Consider the following 13,434-nt stretch of genomic DNA (forward strand, 5'->3'; position numbering starts at 1 on the left):
CATAAACCTTGCCAGGTGCTGCTGGCTCACACCTCTAATCATAGCTACCCAGAAGACTGAGATCTGAGGAGAGTGGTTGAAGCCAGAATGTGAGACTTGCTGTGAGACAGCAAAGTCTGTGAGACTTGTACCTCTAATCAACTAGTAAAAAGTTAAACTGGAGGTGTAGTTTACGTGGTAGTGCTCTAGCCTGAAGCAAAACAGCAAAAGGACAGTGTGCAGGCTCTGAGTGTTGGCCCCAGGATCAGAATAAGAGGGGGGGGGGGAGTGGAATAGTAAAAAAGAAACCATTTATTTTCTAGGTGACTATAATTCTAGCTGCTCAGGAGCTCTGGAAATCTTAGTCTGAAGCCAAATGGTTCATGAGACTCATCTTCAATTAAGCATCAAAACAGGTAGAAATACAGCTATGCCTCATGTGATAGTGATAGCATTTAGAAAAAAAAAAAAGCTCAGGGAACTGTTCTTGTTGAATATTTTTATTTTTTAAAATAGTTTCTTTTTATTTATTTATTTTGCCAGGCTTGGGCTTGGGCTCAGGGCCTGAGCACTGTCCTTGGGTTCTTCTTCTCAAGTTTAGAGCTCTACCACTTGAGCCTCAGCACCATTTCTGGCTTTTTTCTATGTATGTGGTACAGAGGAATCAAACCTGGGTCTTCGTACATGCTAGGCATGCACTCTACCACTAGGCTAAACTCCTGGTTGATGTTGAATATTTATAATTCATTGGTATAATTCTTTAAGGGAGGTTTGTTTAAAGCATATTACCAGGAAATGTATAAGATGTTTAATGAAATGTGAAATTCAACAAGAATGATTAAGTCATTTCCCAAGTGGTTGTCATTTGTTAAGCGCTGGTTTACATGTCTTACTGTTATGATAGTTCATTTTGAAGGATGTTTGAGCTGTAGCTAACTGTTCAAGTCTGGTGTTGACTGTTGTTCTAGCCATCACAAAACGCTAAATTTGTGGAATTGGAGCTTCCTACTATTATCTGGAAATGGTTTCCTAAAATATATTAAAATAAAAAGAAAATATTGCTACCCCCCACCAAGAAAGCCCAAGGACAGTGCACAGGCTGAGTTCAAACCCAAGGATAGGAACAACTACAACAAAAAAGGAGACAGAGAGAAGGAAGGGAGAAGTGGGGAAGAGGGGAAGAAGAAACAACATAGCCAGGCACCAGTGGCTCATGCCTATTTTAGGAGGATGAAATCTGATGATCATAGTTCAAAGCCAGCCAGTCTGTGCGATGTTCATCTCCAATAAACTACTCAGAACATTTCAGGCACTTGTACAAATTAAAATTAAAATAATTTCCAGAAAAAAAAACCTGGAAAACCAGGAGTAGTGGGGTGGCTCATGCCTGTAAATCCTAGCTACAAAGAAGGCTGAGATCTGAGAAGTTCAAATCAAAGCTAGCCCAAGCACAAAAGTCCTTGAGATTCATCTCCAATTAACCACCAGAAAATTGGTGGCTAAACATGAAGAGTTCAGGGATAGCATCAAGGCCCAGAACTCAAACCCCAGGACTGTCAAAAAAAAAATACACACACACACACACACACACACACACACACACACACACACACACACACACACACACACGAGGGGCCAAGAACATAGCTTAGTGGTACAGTGTTTGCCTAGCTTGAAGGAAGCCCTGGGTTTGACTCCTTGGTACCACATACTCAGAAAAAGCTAGCTGTGGTGCTGTGGCACAAGTTGAAAAGCACTAGCCTTAAGTAAAGTGTCTAAGGACAGTGCCTGAGTTCAAGCCCCAGGCCTAGTAAAAAAATATATACACATATAAATAAAAGCTGAGTTAAATAGCATACAATATAGCAAATTTTCCATGCTAATTCACCTCTAAATGGCTTACTCATGACAGTTTATCCTCCACATGTAAATTTCTATTGCTTTCAACCACTATTACTTTTCTACCAAAAACAAAAAGAACAAATAGAATACAAGGAATAACTCAAAAATGGAGCATATGCCCAGAATTTGCAATGTCCTCAGGTTCAATCCTCAAGCAGTTTGTGTGTGTATACATGCCTACATAAACACAGACACACACACACACACACAGGCAAAACCTCTGCAATAAACAAATATTTTAGTCATGCTTCCACTTAAAAATTGTTAATGCTCAGACGGGAACATGACCTAGTGGTAGAATGCTTGCTTATTAGCATGCACAAAGCCCTGCATTCAAAGAGTCCTCAGAAAAAGTGAGAAGTAGTGCTGTGGCTTAAACAGTAGAGTGCTAGCCTTCAGAAAGCCCAAGGACAGTGCCTAGGCCCTGAGTTCAAGGCCCAGGACTAGCAACACAAAAAAAACACAAAGTTTAATGTTAAATGAACGTCACTTTTCCTACATGCAACGATTTTACAATAAAAAGAACAGAATAAGAATTAATAAAGAAGGGGCCGGGAGTTTGGCCTAGTGGTTAAAGTGCTTGCCTAGCATGCATGAAGACCCGGGTTCGATTCCTCGGTACCACATACACAGAAAAAAGCCAGAAGTGGTGCTGAGGCTCAAGTGGTAGAGCTCTAGCCTTAAGAAAATCCAAGGACAGTGCTCAGGCCCTGAGCTCAAGCCCAGAACTGGCAAAAAAAAAAAAAAAAAAGAATTAATAAAGTGCAGCAGGGCCCCAGTGGCTCATGCTATAATCCTAGCTACTCAGGAGGCTGAGATCTGGGGATCACAGTTAAAAACCACAATGGGTACGGAAGACTTTTATTTCCGATTAACCACCAGAAAATCAGAAATGGCACTGTGGCTCAAGTCATATAATAGCAACCTTGAGCAAAAAAAAAAACTCAGGCACAGTACTCAGGGCCAGAGTTCAAAAAAAAAAAAAAGACCTGACAATTAAAAGGAACCAGAAAACCAGAAGACAGCTGCCGGTGACTGAGTCTTGGAAATTTACAGTCTGATGCCTGCATGTGCAGAAAACTCCACATGACTCCATCACCAAAATAACCAGCAACAGGGCTGGGAGTTTGGCCTAGTGGTAGAGTGCTTGCCTAGCATGCACAAAGACCTGGGTTCAATTCCTTGGTACCACATTCATAGGGGAAAAAAACGGAAATGGTGCTGAGGCTCAAGTGGTAGAGCTCTAGCCTTGAGAAAGTCCAAGGACAGTGCTTAGGCCCTGAGCTCAAGCCAAGGACTGGCAAAAACAAAACAAAACAAAACAAAAGCAACAACCCAAACTGGAGGAGGCATGGTTCAAGTGGAAGGGCACCAGCAGAGAGCAAGAGAGCTCAAGGGGCTGGGATAGAAAGACATACAAGTAATAGGCTGGGGGTGAGGATGGGGCGGGGATAGGTGAGAAATAAATTAGCTGAAAAACACTTAAATGTTTCTATCCAAGAAAAAATATGGTATTTTTACCTAAATTATTTTCAAAACAAGTATTATTTTAAAAAATTTATCTACTGTCAGATATGCTACTCAAATGCATAGGCATGGGTATTAACCACAAAAATAAATAGATAAAATAAAAAAGCAAGAAGTGGAGCTGTAAGTAGTAAAGGGTTAGCCTTCAGCACAAAAGTTTAGGAAAAACTCCTAGGCTCCAGAAATCAAGGTCCAGAAGCAGCAAAAAAAAAAAAAAAAAAAAAAAAAAAACTAAAAACTCATCTAACTTAAAAGATTTGGTGAGCAGGAAATTAATATTCTACCTATCTACTTAGCTCAGAAAAATCTATTGGAAGCTAGGTGTAGTGGCTCATGCCTGTAATCCTAGCTACTCAGGAGGCTGAGATTTAAGGATCAAGGTTCAAAAACACAAACAGAAAAGGCCAGAGTGGTGCTGTGGCTCAAGTGGTGGAGTGATACCTAGTCTTGAGCAGGAATAGTTCAGGGACTGTGCCCAGGCCCTGAGTTCAAGTCCCTCACCCAGAAGGCTGAGATCTGAGGATCTCGGTTCAAAGCCAGCCCTGGGCACTAAAGACTTTGAGACTCATCTCCAATTAGCTACTAGAAAACCAGAAGTGACGCAGTGGATCAAGAGATAAGCAGGTAGCATTGAGCTGAAGAGCTCGGGGACAGTGCCCAGGCCCAGAGTTCAAGCCCTGTAACTGACCAAAAAAAGGAAAAAAAAAAGTATCCCTACTATTACCCTAGTGTACTTTTGGTGATAAATGGAGGTTGAGCTCAGGGACTTGGGCTCTTACCACTTGAGTTACAATGTCAGACCTCCCTGGAAGTTTTTGTCAAAATGCATCTAAATAACTTAAAAGTAATCCAAGAATAATTATGTAGCTTGCCCACATTCATGAGGTCTTGGGTGCTATCCCTCCTCACTGCCAAAAAAAAGTATTTTTTTCTATGTGTGTGCTGGTCTAGGACTTTAACTCAGGGACTGAGCATTGTATCTGAGCTTTTTTTTGCTCAAGACCAACACTCATACCACTTGAGCTACAGCTTCCTTCTTGGCTTTAAGAAAAGAACAATTACAATACCTGCCATTTAAAGAGACTGGTGAATCAAAATAGGACATTGATATTAAGAAAAGCACTTTTTTTTAAAGGATTAACAAAAGGCCTTTACTTATTAAAAGAGCTAAATAATATAAATATCCATAAAAACAACTACACCAGGTTTTGCATATAGGAGGTATGGGCTAAATGGCTCTGATAAAGAACTACTATAAAGTTATTACTCAGTGGCCGGGAGTTTGGCCTAGTGGTAGAGTGCTTGACTAGCATGCACAAAGACATGGGTTCAGTTCCTGAGTACCACATACATAGGGAAAAAAAGCCAGAAGTGGTGCTGAGACTCAAGTGGTAGAGCTCTAGCCTTGAGAAAGGCCCTAAGCTCAAGCCCAGAACTGGCAAAAAAAAAAAAAAAAAAAAAGAAAGAAAGATAAAAAAGTTATTACGAACTAAGGGCTCACACCTATAATTCTAGCTAGTCAGGAGGCTGAGATCTAAGGCTAAATTTTTAAGCCAGCTGGGACAGCAAAGTCCATGAGACTCATCCCCGATTAACCACCAAAAATAAAGAACTAAAAAACAATCCAAAGTCAAGATGGTTGGTTGGGTAACAATAGCTTATATTTGTAATCTCAGCTACTCAGGAGAATAAGAGTTGGGGACTGAAGTTCACAGCCAGTTAGAGCAGAAAAGACCATGAGACTCTTATCTCCGACTAACCAAAAAGCCAGAAATGAAGCTCAGAGTGGTTAAGTGCTTGCCTACCTAGCATGCACGAAGACTGGGGTTCAGGGTTCGATTTCTCAGTAACACATACATGGAAAAAAGCTGGGCTGGAAGTGGTGGGTCATGCCTGTAATCCTATCTACTCAGGAGGCTGAGATTTGAGGATCAAGGTTCAAAGCCAGCTTGGGCACAAAAGGACCTGAGACTCATCCCCAATTAACCTCAAGAAAATGGGAAGTAGGGCTTAGTTCAAGAGTAGGGTAATAGCCTTGAGCTGAAGAGCTCAGGAACAGTACCCAGGCCCAGAGTTCAAGTCCCATGACTGATCAAAAAAAAAGTTTGTCCTTTGATAAAAAATATTTTAGAATTATGGAAACCAGGGCTGGGAATGTGTCATAGAGATAGTGTGCTCGCATAGCTTGCATGAAGCCCTGGGTTTTTTCCTTAGTGGTACATAAACAATAAAAGCGAAAGGGGCACTTGTGACTCAAGTGGTATAATGCTAGCTTTAAGCAAAAGAAGCTCCAAGGACAGGGCCCAGGCCTTGAGTTCAAGTCCCAAGACTGGCAAGAAAAAAAAATAAAGAATTATGGAAACCATCCACATTCAACACAGTCATAGCCAGGAGATCTAAACTTCAGTCAATCCTGATTTACATAAAAGCAGAAAATTATTAAAAGCGTAGCCTTGAAGGCAAAAATTATTATTTAAATCCTAGTTCTGCCACTTCAATTTCCTAACCTCAGCCAAATTAATTTCTATGAACTTAATTTGCTTTATCTGTATTGATAACAGTACTTACCTCAAAATTGATTGTAAAAACCAAGTGAGAAAACGAGTAAGGCTTTTGCAAAGTTAAGAGCTACCACATATTTTGCTATATGCATTCTCTTAAGCAAATATTTGTATACTTATATGCAAAGAACCTTTGTTCACAAAATTTAGGGTAGTATCCATTTATGAAGCTTTGCCTAATAAATTAAGATGCTGTTGAAGTTTCTATATTGTACCAATTCCAAAGTTTACAGTAGATAGAAAAATTTGTGAAAATTAAGTTCAAAGATTCTTTCCTTTTCATACATCTTAAAATGACCACTTAAACTTTCTTAAATAAAGACAAGTAAGTATTTAGGCTATATCTGCATGAATATATTATCAAATGAAATGCTACTTGACAAATGGAGAGATGCTTCAAGAATAAAAGCATTAGTCAGAAATTTAAGGCAAGATTGGTTATAAATACCATATGAAGGTAATTGAGTCTATTGTTTATTAAAAGTAGAGACAACATTCTATGTTTTATATTATTAAATTTAACCTATATGACATGACCTATAACTTGGTTCTACTAAACCTATTTGGGGAAAAAATATATTATCTAAAATTCAGTAAGAATACTTAGTTCAGTTTAGGTGCCTTAATTTATTAGTTTTTTAAAACTACAGTACATTCTAAGTTACCCTTCATGTAGTTTATAGATGCTCAAGATTATTCTGATTTAATGGTTTAGATAATTTCTAATACGCACAATACTTTGATACAGAAAAAAAGTACTTGCCTTCATATGGTGTGTCTGGAGGTCCTGCTATTTCTCCTCTTAATTCTGTAAAATTCTCATCTACAAGATCTACTTTAATTTGATTTTTGCTCGTCTTAAAAATAAACAGAAAATAAATGTTAGTTATATCAGCAAGAAAAAAGCCTGTTTTAAAATATTATATATAAAAATTGTAAAACCCCTTTTCATGTTTATCTACTGTACTAAAAATTAAAACTTAGCTAAGTTTTAATATATAAATTAGGAAACAAGAAACTTTAGCTTTGATTTTTTTCATAAAATAATCCCACTTTGAACAATACCTACAATAGCTTAATGGTTCTACAGAAAAATCTGATTTTTAAAAATTTTTTTCAGGTTCTGGGGTTTGAACTCAATGCCTCTCACACTTCCTTAGGCAGGCAACTGTAACACTGGAGATGCCTTCATAGAGGAATGTTATAATGTGAAATAGAAGAGAACTTATTTTATGTTTGGCTCCACATATTAGATATAAAGTGATAGATTTACTCCTGTGCAACTGGCCATTAAAATACTCTATCCCCAGGCTCTTTGGAGTTCTGTATACCCCATCAGGAAAATTTGGTTAGTAAAAAAACATTTAGCAAGGCCAGTGGCAGAGTTCTTGCCTAGCATGCATGAAGCCCTGGGTTTAATTCCACGGTACCACATACACAGAAAAAGCCAGAAGCAGCTCAAGTGGTAGACCACTAGCCTTGAGAAAGCCCAAGGACAGTGCCCAGGCCCTGAGTTCAAGCCCCAGGACTAGCAACAACAACAACAACAAAAATTGGCAGCTGGGCAATGGTGACTCATGCCTATGATCCTAGCTTGTCAAGAAGGTACGATCTGAGGATCACAGTTTGAAGCCCCAGCAAGCTCTTATCTCCAATTAACCACCAGAAAACTAGAAGTAGAACAGTGGTTCAGAAAAGTACCACACTAGCATTGAGCACAAAAGCTCAGGGAGAAGCCACAACACCTGAAGGACTACAACCAACCAAAAACAAGCCATTTAGGATCATGATATAAGGACAGCTCTAGAATTGTATGGATTTTCAATAAAAGACTAGACGTAACAGTGGTACATGCTTGCCATCCCTAGGATCAGGGAGATACAATTAGGGCTGTTATAATTCAGGTGACCCAGACATACATGGAAATCAAACCTCAAAAATAACCAACACAGCTTGTTTGTTTTTGGGAGGGGATAGGAAAGCACAGAAATGGAAGGATAAAGGCTGAATAAATGCAGATGTGTAATCACTTGACACTGCTGAAAATCAATTGTACAACTTGTGGATGAGGAAAAAGAGGGGAAAACTGGGAGACAACAAGAGAAGGGGTGAAACTATTGAAAGAGAAATGTACTCATTACCTAACTTATGTAACTGTGACTCCTCTGTAATCAACTCAATAAAAAAAAAAAAAGCCCAAAATATTGGACACAAAAAGGGGCTGGATGGCCAGCTGCTGGTGGCCCACACTTGTAAGCCTACCTAACTCAAGATCTGAGGACTTCGTTGGAAGCTAGCATAAGGCAAAAAAAAGTCTGTAAGACTCATCTCCAATTAAGAAATCTGGAAGTGGCATCGTAGCTCAAAGTGGTACAGTGTTAGCTTTGAACAAGAGGTCAAGCAGAGCACCCAGGACTTGAAACAACCAAAAAAAAAAAAATATATGTTGTCCAATGCAGATAAGAATAAAAAATGGGGGCTGGGAGTTTGGCCTAGTGGTTAAAGTGCTTGCCTAGCATGCATGAAGACCCGAGTTCGATTCCTCGGTACCACATACATAGCAAAAAGCTGGAAGTGGTGCCGAGGCTCAAGTGGTAGAACTCTAGCCTTGAGAAAGTCCAAGGACAGTGCTCAGGCGCTGAGCTCAAGCCCAGGACTGGCAAAAAAAAAAAAAAAAAAAAAAAGAATATAAAATGTTGCTGGTATCAGCACCAGTGGCTTATTCTTGTAATCCTAGCTACTCCGGAAGGTAAGATCTGAGGATCATGGTTCAAAGCCAGCTTGGGCATGAAATTTCATGAGATTCTTATCCAATTATGTTGGGAGCCAGAGTGGGATCAAACTGTACCTTGATTTGCATCAGACAATGGCTTTATTGTCTTATTGTTTTCTGGCCTTATTCTGTTTAAATGACCTGAGATTTACCATATGAATGTAACACCTGGAAGTTCCTTGGGTCTGGAGAAGGGAAGAAGGGGAGTGGAAAATAAACGGCAGTCCTGGACTGCGGACATCCCGGCCGGTGTGTCTGTCTCTCTTCTATTTCTTCCTAGTCCTTGCCCCCTATTTCAGGAACCCCAATCTGCGAACCCTGGTTTGCTGCCGGTTGGCCCCGGCACAATTACCCACCAGAAAACAAGAAGTGGCGCCATGGCTCAGAGTGGTAAAGAACTAGCCTCAGGGGCAACACCCAGCCCCAGAGTTCAAGCCCACAACTGACGATGACCCCTTTTCCCTCACCCCAGCGCATGTGAGCTCGCACGCACGAATAAAAAACATTAAGATTCGGAGCCGGGAGACTAGACTAGTGGTAGAGTGCTCGCCTAGCATGCATGAAGCCCTGGTTCCATTCCTCAACACCACATACTCAGAAAAAGCTGGAAGTAGTGCTGTGGCTCAAGTGGCAGAACACTAGCCTTGAACAAAAAGTGTGAAGGACAATGCCCAGGCCCTAAGTTCAAGCCAGTCCCAGCACTGCCCCTTCCCCCCAAAAAAGGTTAGGAGTTCTAAATACAACAATAATCAGATCAGATCTTGCATATCATTATCAATGCTTTCAAATCTCTATGGTTTCCACAATCTCCACTGTAAAAGGAAAGTAAGTAATATTAAAATATTAAGAGTACTGCAAGATCTGATTGAAGTTTTGGGAAAGAGACAGTAATGAAGATCAGAAAGGGTACTTTCTAGAACTGTCCCAATTCTCTGTTAGTAAAATGCTAAGTTATTGATACCTCTGTTCTTATTTCTGTCCACACATCATCACAAAAATTAAAATTCAGAGGGGAAAAAAATACAACTTTCCCTCCACAGAAAAACCATCCTTTGTGTATATATAGTTTACCAAACAAAGTCAATTCAAAGTTAGGTGCTGGTGGCCCAAGCATATAATCCTAGCTACTCAGGATTTGAAAAACACAGTGCAAAGCCAGCCAGGGCAGGACTCTTATTTCCAATTAATTACTAGAAAACGAGAAGTGGAGCGGTGGCTAAAGTGATAAAAAAGCACTAGTCTTGAGCTCTGGGAGGTGGAAGCTTGGGACAGCACCCATGCCCAGGGAGTTCCAAGCCTCACAAACAACAACCACCAAAAAAAAAAAAAAAAAAAAAAAAAAAGGCAGCTCAAGGACAGTACCCAGGCTCTGAGTTCAAGTCCTACAACCAATTTTTTTTAAAAGCGCATCATGATGAACGATACTAAAATACATCCTACACATTGTTTGGAGACTCCAATACTGAAAATTTTAAAAATAGTTAAACACAAGGATTTTTCACAGCTCAATTTTCTATCAAGTAGTAAATTATCCTTTAACCTCCACATTTTCATTTAACAAGTATTCATAATGGAAAACTAATGCCTATGCTGACAAACATATCTTAAAATTTCTGCTTAAAGTCTCAGAAACCTAATGCACAGAAAATGAAAACGTTGAGCTTCAAGGAAAGGTATAGCCTGTGGAATCAAATAGATGTGAGCTGAATTCTATTTCTGCCACTTTCTTGACTTATTAACGCACATGTCACCTAATATCAACATCTCAAGTTATTACTATGAGAGTAAATTATCAAAATTAAATGTCTCTTAAGCCAGCATGGTGGCTCCCACCTGTAATCCTAGCTACTCAGGAGGCTGAGATCTGAGGATAAAGGTTCAAAGCCAGACCGGGCACAAAAAGACCTGAGACTCTTATTTCCAATTAACTTCTAGAAAACAGGAAGTGGGGCTTGGCTCAAGGGTAGGGTGGTAGCCTTGAACTAAAGAACTCAAGGACAGTACCCAAGTTGAGTTCAAGCCCCATGACCCACACACACACACACACCAATAAACAAAGAAAAGCCACAAATGTAGGAGTGGTGCAATTGGCAGTATACCATCCCTGAGCAAAACAGCCAAGCAGCAATACAAAGTGAGCTGTGGCTTAATTGGTAGAGAGCTTGCCTACCATGCATGAAGGCCTGGGTTCAATTCCTCAGTACCACATAAACAGAAAAAGCTGGAAGTGGCACTGTGGCTCAAGTGGTAGAATACTAGCCCCGAGCAAAAGAAGTTCAGGGACAGTGCCCAGGCCCGAGTTCAAGCCCCAGAACTGGCAAAAATAAATAAATAAAATTAACTCCAGTAAATAGAAACAAGAAGATTTTTTTTTCATTTTCTGTCTTAATCATTTATGTCTTTAGAAGAGAAACGGGGGGGAGGAGGGGGAGACGACGACGACAAGTGATACTCACTTAGACCACTATGTGGAAAACAAACTATTACAACTTTATGGGTAGGGATGGGAAGGAAAAACTGAGTAAGAGCAAAGGAAGGGGTGACATTATCAAAAAAAAAAAAAATGTATTCTAGGCTGGACACCAATGGCTCACGCCTGTAATCCTAGCTACTCAGGAGGCTAAGATCTGAGGGTCGAGGTTCAAAGCCAGCCCGGCATGAAAATCCATGAGAGAGACTTTTTGTCTATCATGAGGCTTGAACTCTGGAAACCGTGCAATATATCTCAAGGTCAATTCTTTGAGAAAAATAATTATCATCAGAATTATTTTCAGAAAATACTAAGGTCTATTACATACAAGAAAGTGAATCCAGACAAATTTGAGACTATCTCCAATTAACAAGCCAAAAGTACAACTGTAGCTCAAGTGTTATAGCACCAGCCTAGAACACACACGAACAAACACGCACGCACGCACACATACAAGGAGTGGGCAGGAGTTTAGCCTAGTTGAGTACTTGCTTAGCATGCACAAAGACAGGTGTTCAATTCCTCAGTATCACATACATAAAAAAAGCCATAGTGGTGCTGTGGTTCAAGTGGCAGAACATTAGCCTTGAGGAAAAAGCCCAAGAATAGTGCTCAGGCCTGAGCTGAAGCCCCAGGACGGAGGGGGGGGAGGGAAGCCATGTAATAACAAAAGGCTCTGAATGCAAGCTCCAGTGCCAGCACAATAAAGAAACAAAACAAATGAACAAATACAGTAAGACCCAGAAATAACAACAAGAAAAAATTTGGTTTCCAATACCAAAAAAGAAAAGGGGAAAAAGAGGAGGGGAAAAAGACAAGGTGCCTGTTGCTCATGCCTGTAATCCTAGCTACTCAGGACACTAAGACCTACGGATCATGGTTCAAAACTAACCCAGACAGTAAGGACTAGGAGATCCTTATTTCTTACTAGAAAACCTGAAGTGGCACTGTGGCTCTAAGAGGTAGAGTTCTACCACTGAGCAAAAGCTCAGGTACAGCAACCCAGGCCCTGAGGTTCAAGCCCTATTACTCACAAAAACAAAAAACCCACAAAATGAAGTTGGGCACCTGTAACCCTAGCTACTCAGGAGGATGAGACCAGAGGATCAAGTTCTGAAGCCAACCCTGGCAGTAAAGTCCACCTCTAATAAGATAACTCAAAAAAGGTTGGATGTGGCACTATGGCTCAAGTGGTAGCCTTGAGCACAAAGAGGCCCAGGATCAGCACCTAGGCCCTGAGTTCAAGTCCCAGGATCAGAAAGGAGGAAACACCACTGGGATATCCATTATAAAAAAATAAAAATACAACAGCCAATATGAGCAAAGTAAATAAAATGGCACCTTTGTATATTGTTCATAGATATAAAATGAGATGACCACTATATAAAACACTGACAATTCAAAGAAATGAAAACAGAATTGTATGATCCAGAAATTCTACTTCAGAGTATATGTTCAGAACAACTAAAGCAATCTCTAATAGATAATTGTGTACCACACTACTCACAATAGCCAAAAGATAGAAGCAATTCAAGTATCCACTGACAGCTAAATGAACAAATATGGCAAAAAAGAAAATCAGACACATACAAGTGGATCTTTGAAGACATATTAACATTATACTATAACTAATAATAAAAATACATGACTCCAATTAAGTATCTACAGAAATCAATGACACCTGCCAATCATAAGGATGTAGTACAGATCTAATTTTGCAAAACAGGAGTTCTGCAAATTTATAATAATGTAACTAGACACCAGTGGCTAACCTCAGTAAATCTTGGGTACTCAGGAGGCTGAGATTCGAAAAGCAGTGTTCAAAGTCTAACTATGAAGGAAACTGAAGTGGAGCTATTGCTCCAGTAGTAGACTGCTATCCTTGAGCAGAAAAAGTCAAGTGAGACATGAGGCCTAGCTTAAGATCCAGAATAAATGTGAACACAATGACAAACCAAAACATTAAGAAATATTATAAACACAGTAAAATCAAAAATTATAGCTTGACATGTGTTTATATGCTTTAAATTTTTAATCAAAGTAACGGTGGCAGATCACTGATGGCTCATACCTGTGTTCCCAGCTAGTCAAGAGGCTGAGATCTGAGGATCACAAACCTGAGGCAGAAAAGCTTGTGATTTTTTTTGTTGTTGTTGGTCAGTCGTTGGGCATTTTAACTCTGGCCCTGGTGCTGTCCCTGAACTCTTCAGCTCAAAGTTAGT

The 13,434-nt window shown here is 39.9% G+C and overlaps 1 protein-coding gene across 1 annotated transcript in view; it reads right to left on the reverse strand.

The window, feature by feature from the left end:
- The window catches only part of Ube2k (ubiquitin conjugating enzyme E2 K), a 51,113-nt gene that overhangs the window by 22,909 nt on the left and 14,770 nt on the right, over window positions 1-13,434 (reverse strand). The window contains exon 2 of the mRNA XM_090343697.1: window positions 6,733-6,826. Within this exon, the coding sequence (XP_090199823.1) occupies window positions 6,733-6,826 (94 nt within the window). The remainder of the gene's footprint in view (window positions 1-6,732; window positions 6,827-13,434) is intronic.

The sequence above is a fragment of the Megascapheus bottae genome, chromosome 13 (assembly GCF_031878675.1).
Source record: "Megascapheus bottae isolate mThoBot1 chromosome 13, mThoBot2.hap1, whole genome shotgun sequence".
Taxonomy (NCBI): domain Eukaryota; kingdom Metazoa; phylum Chordata; class Mammalia; order Rodentia; family Geomyidae; genus Megascapheus; species Megascapheus bottae.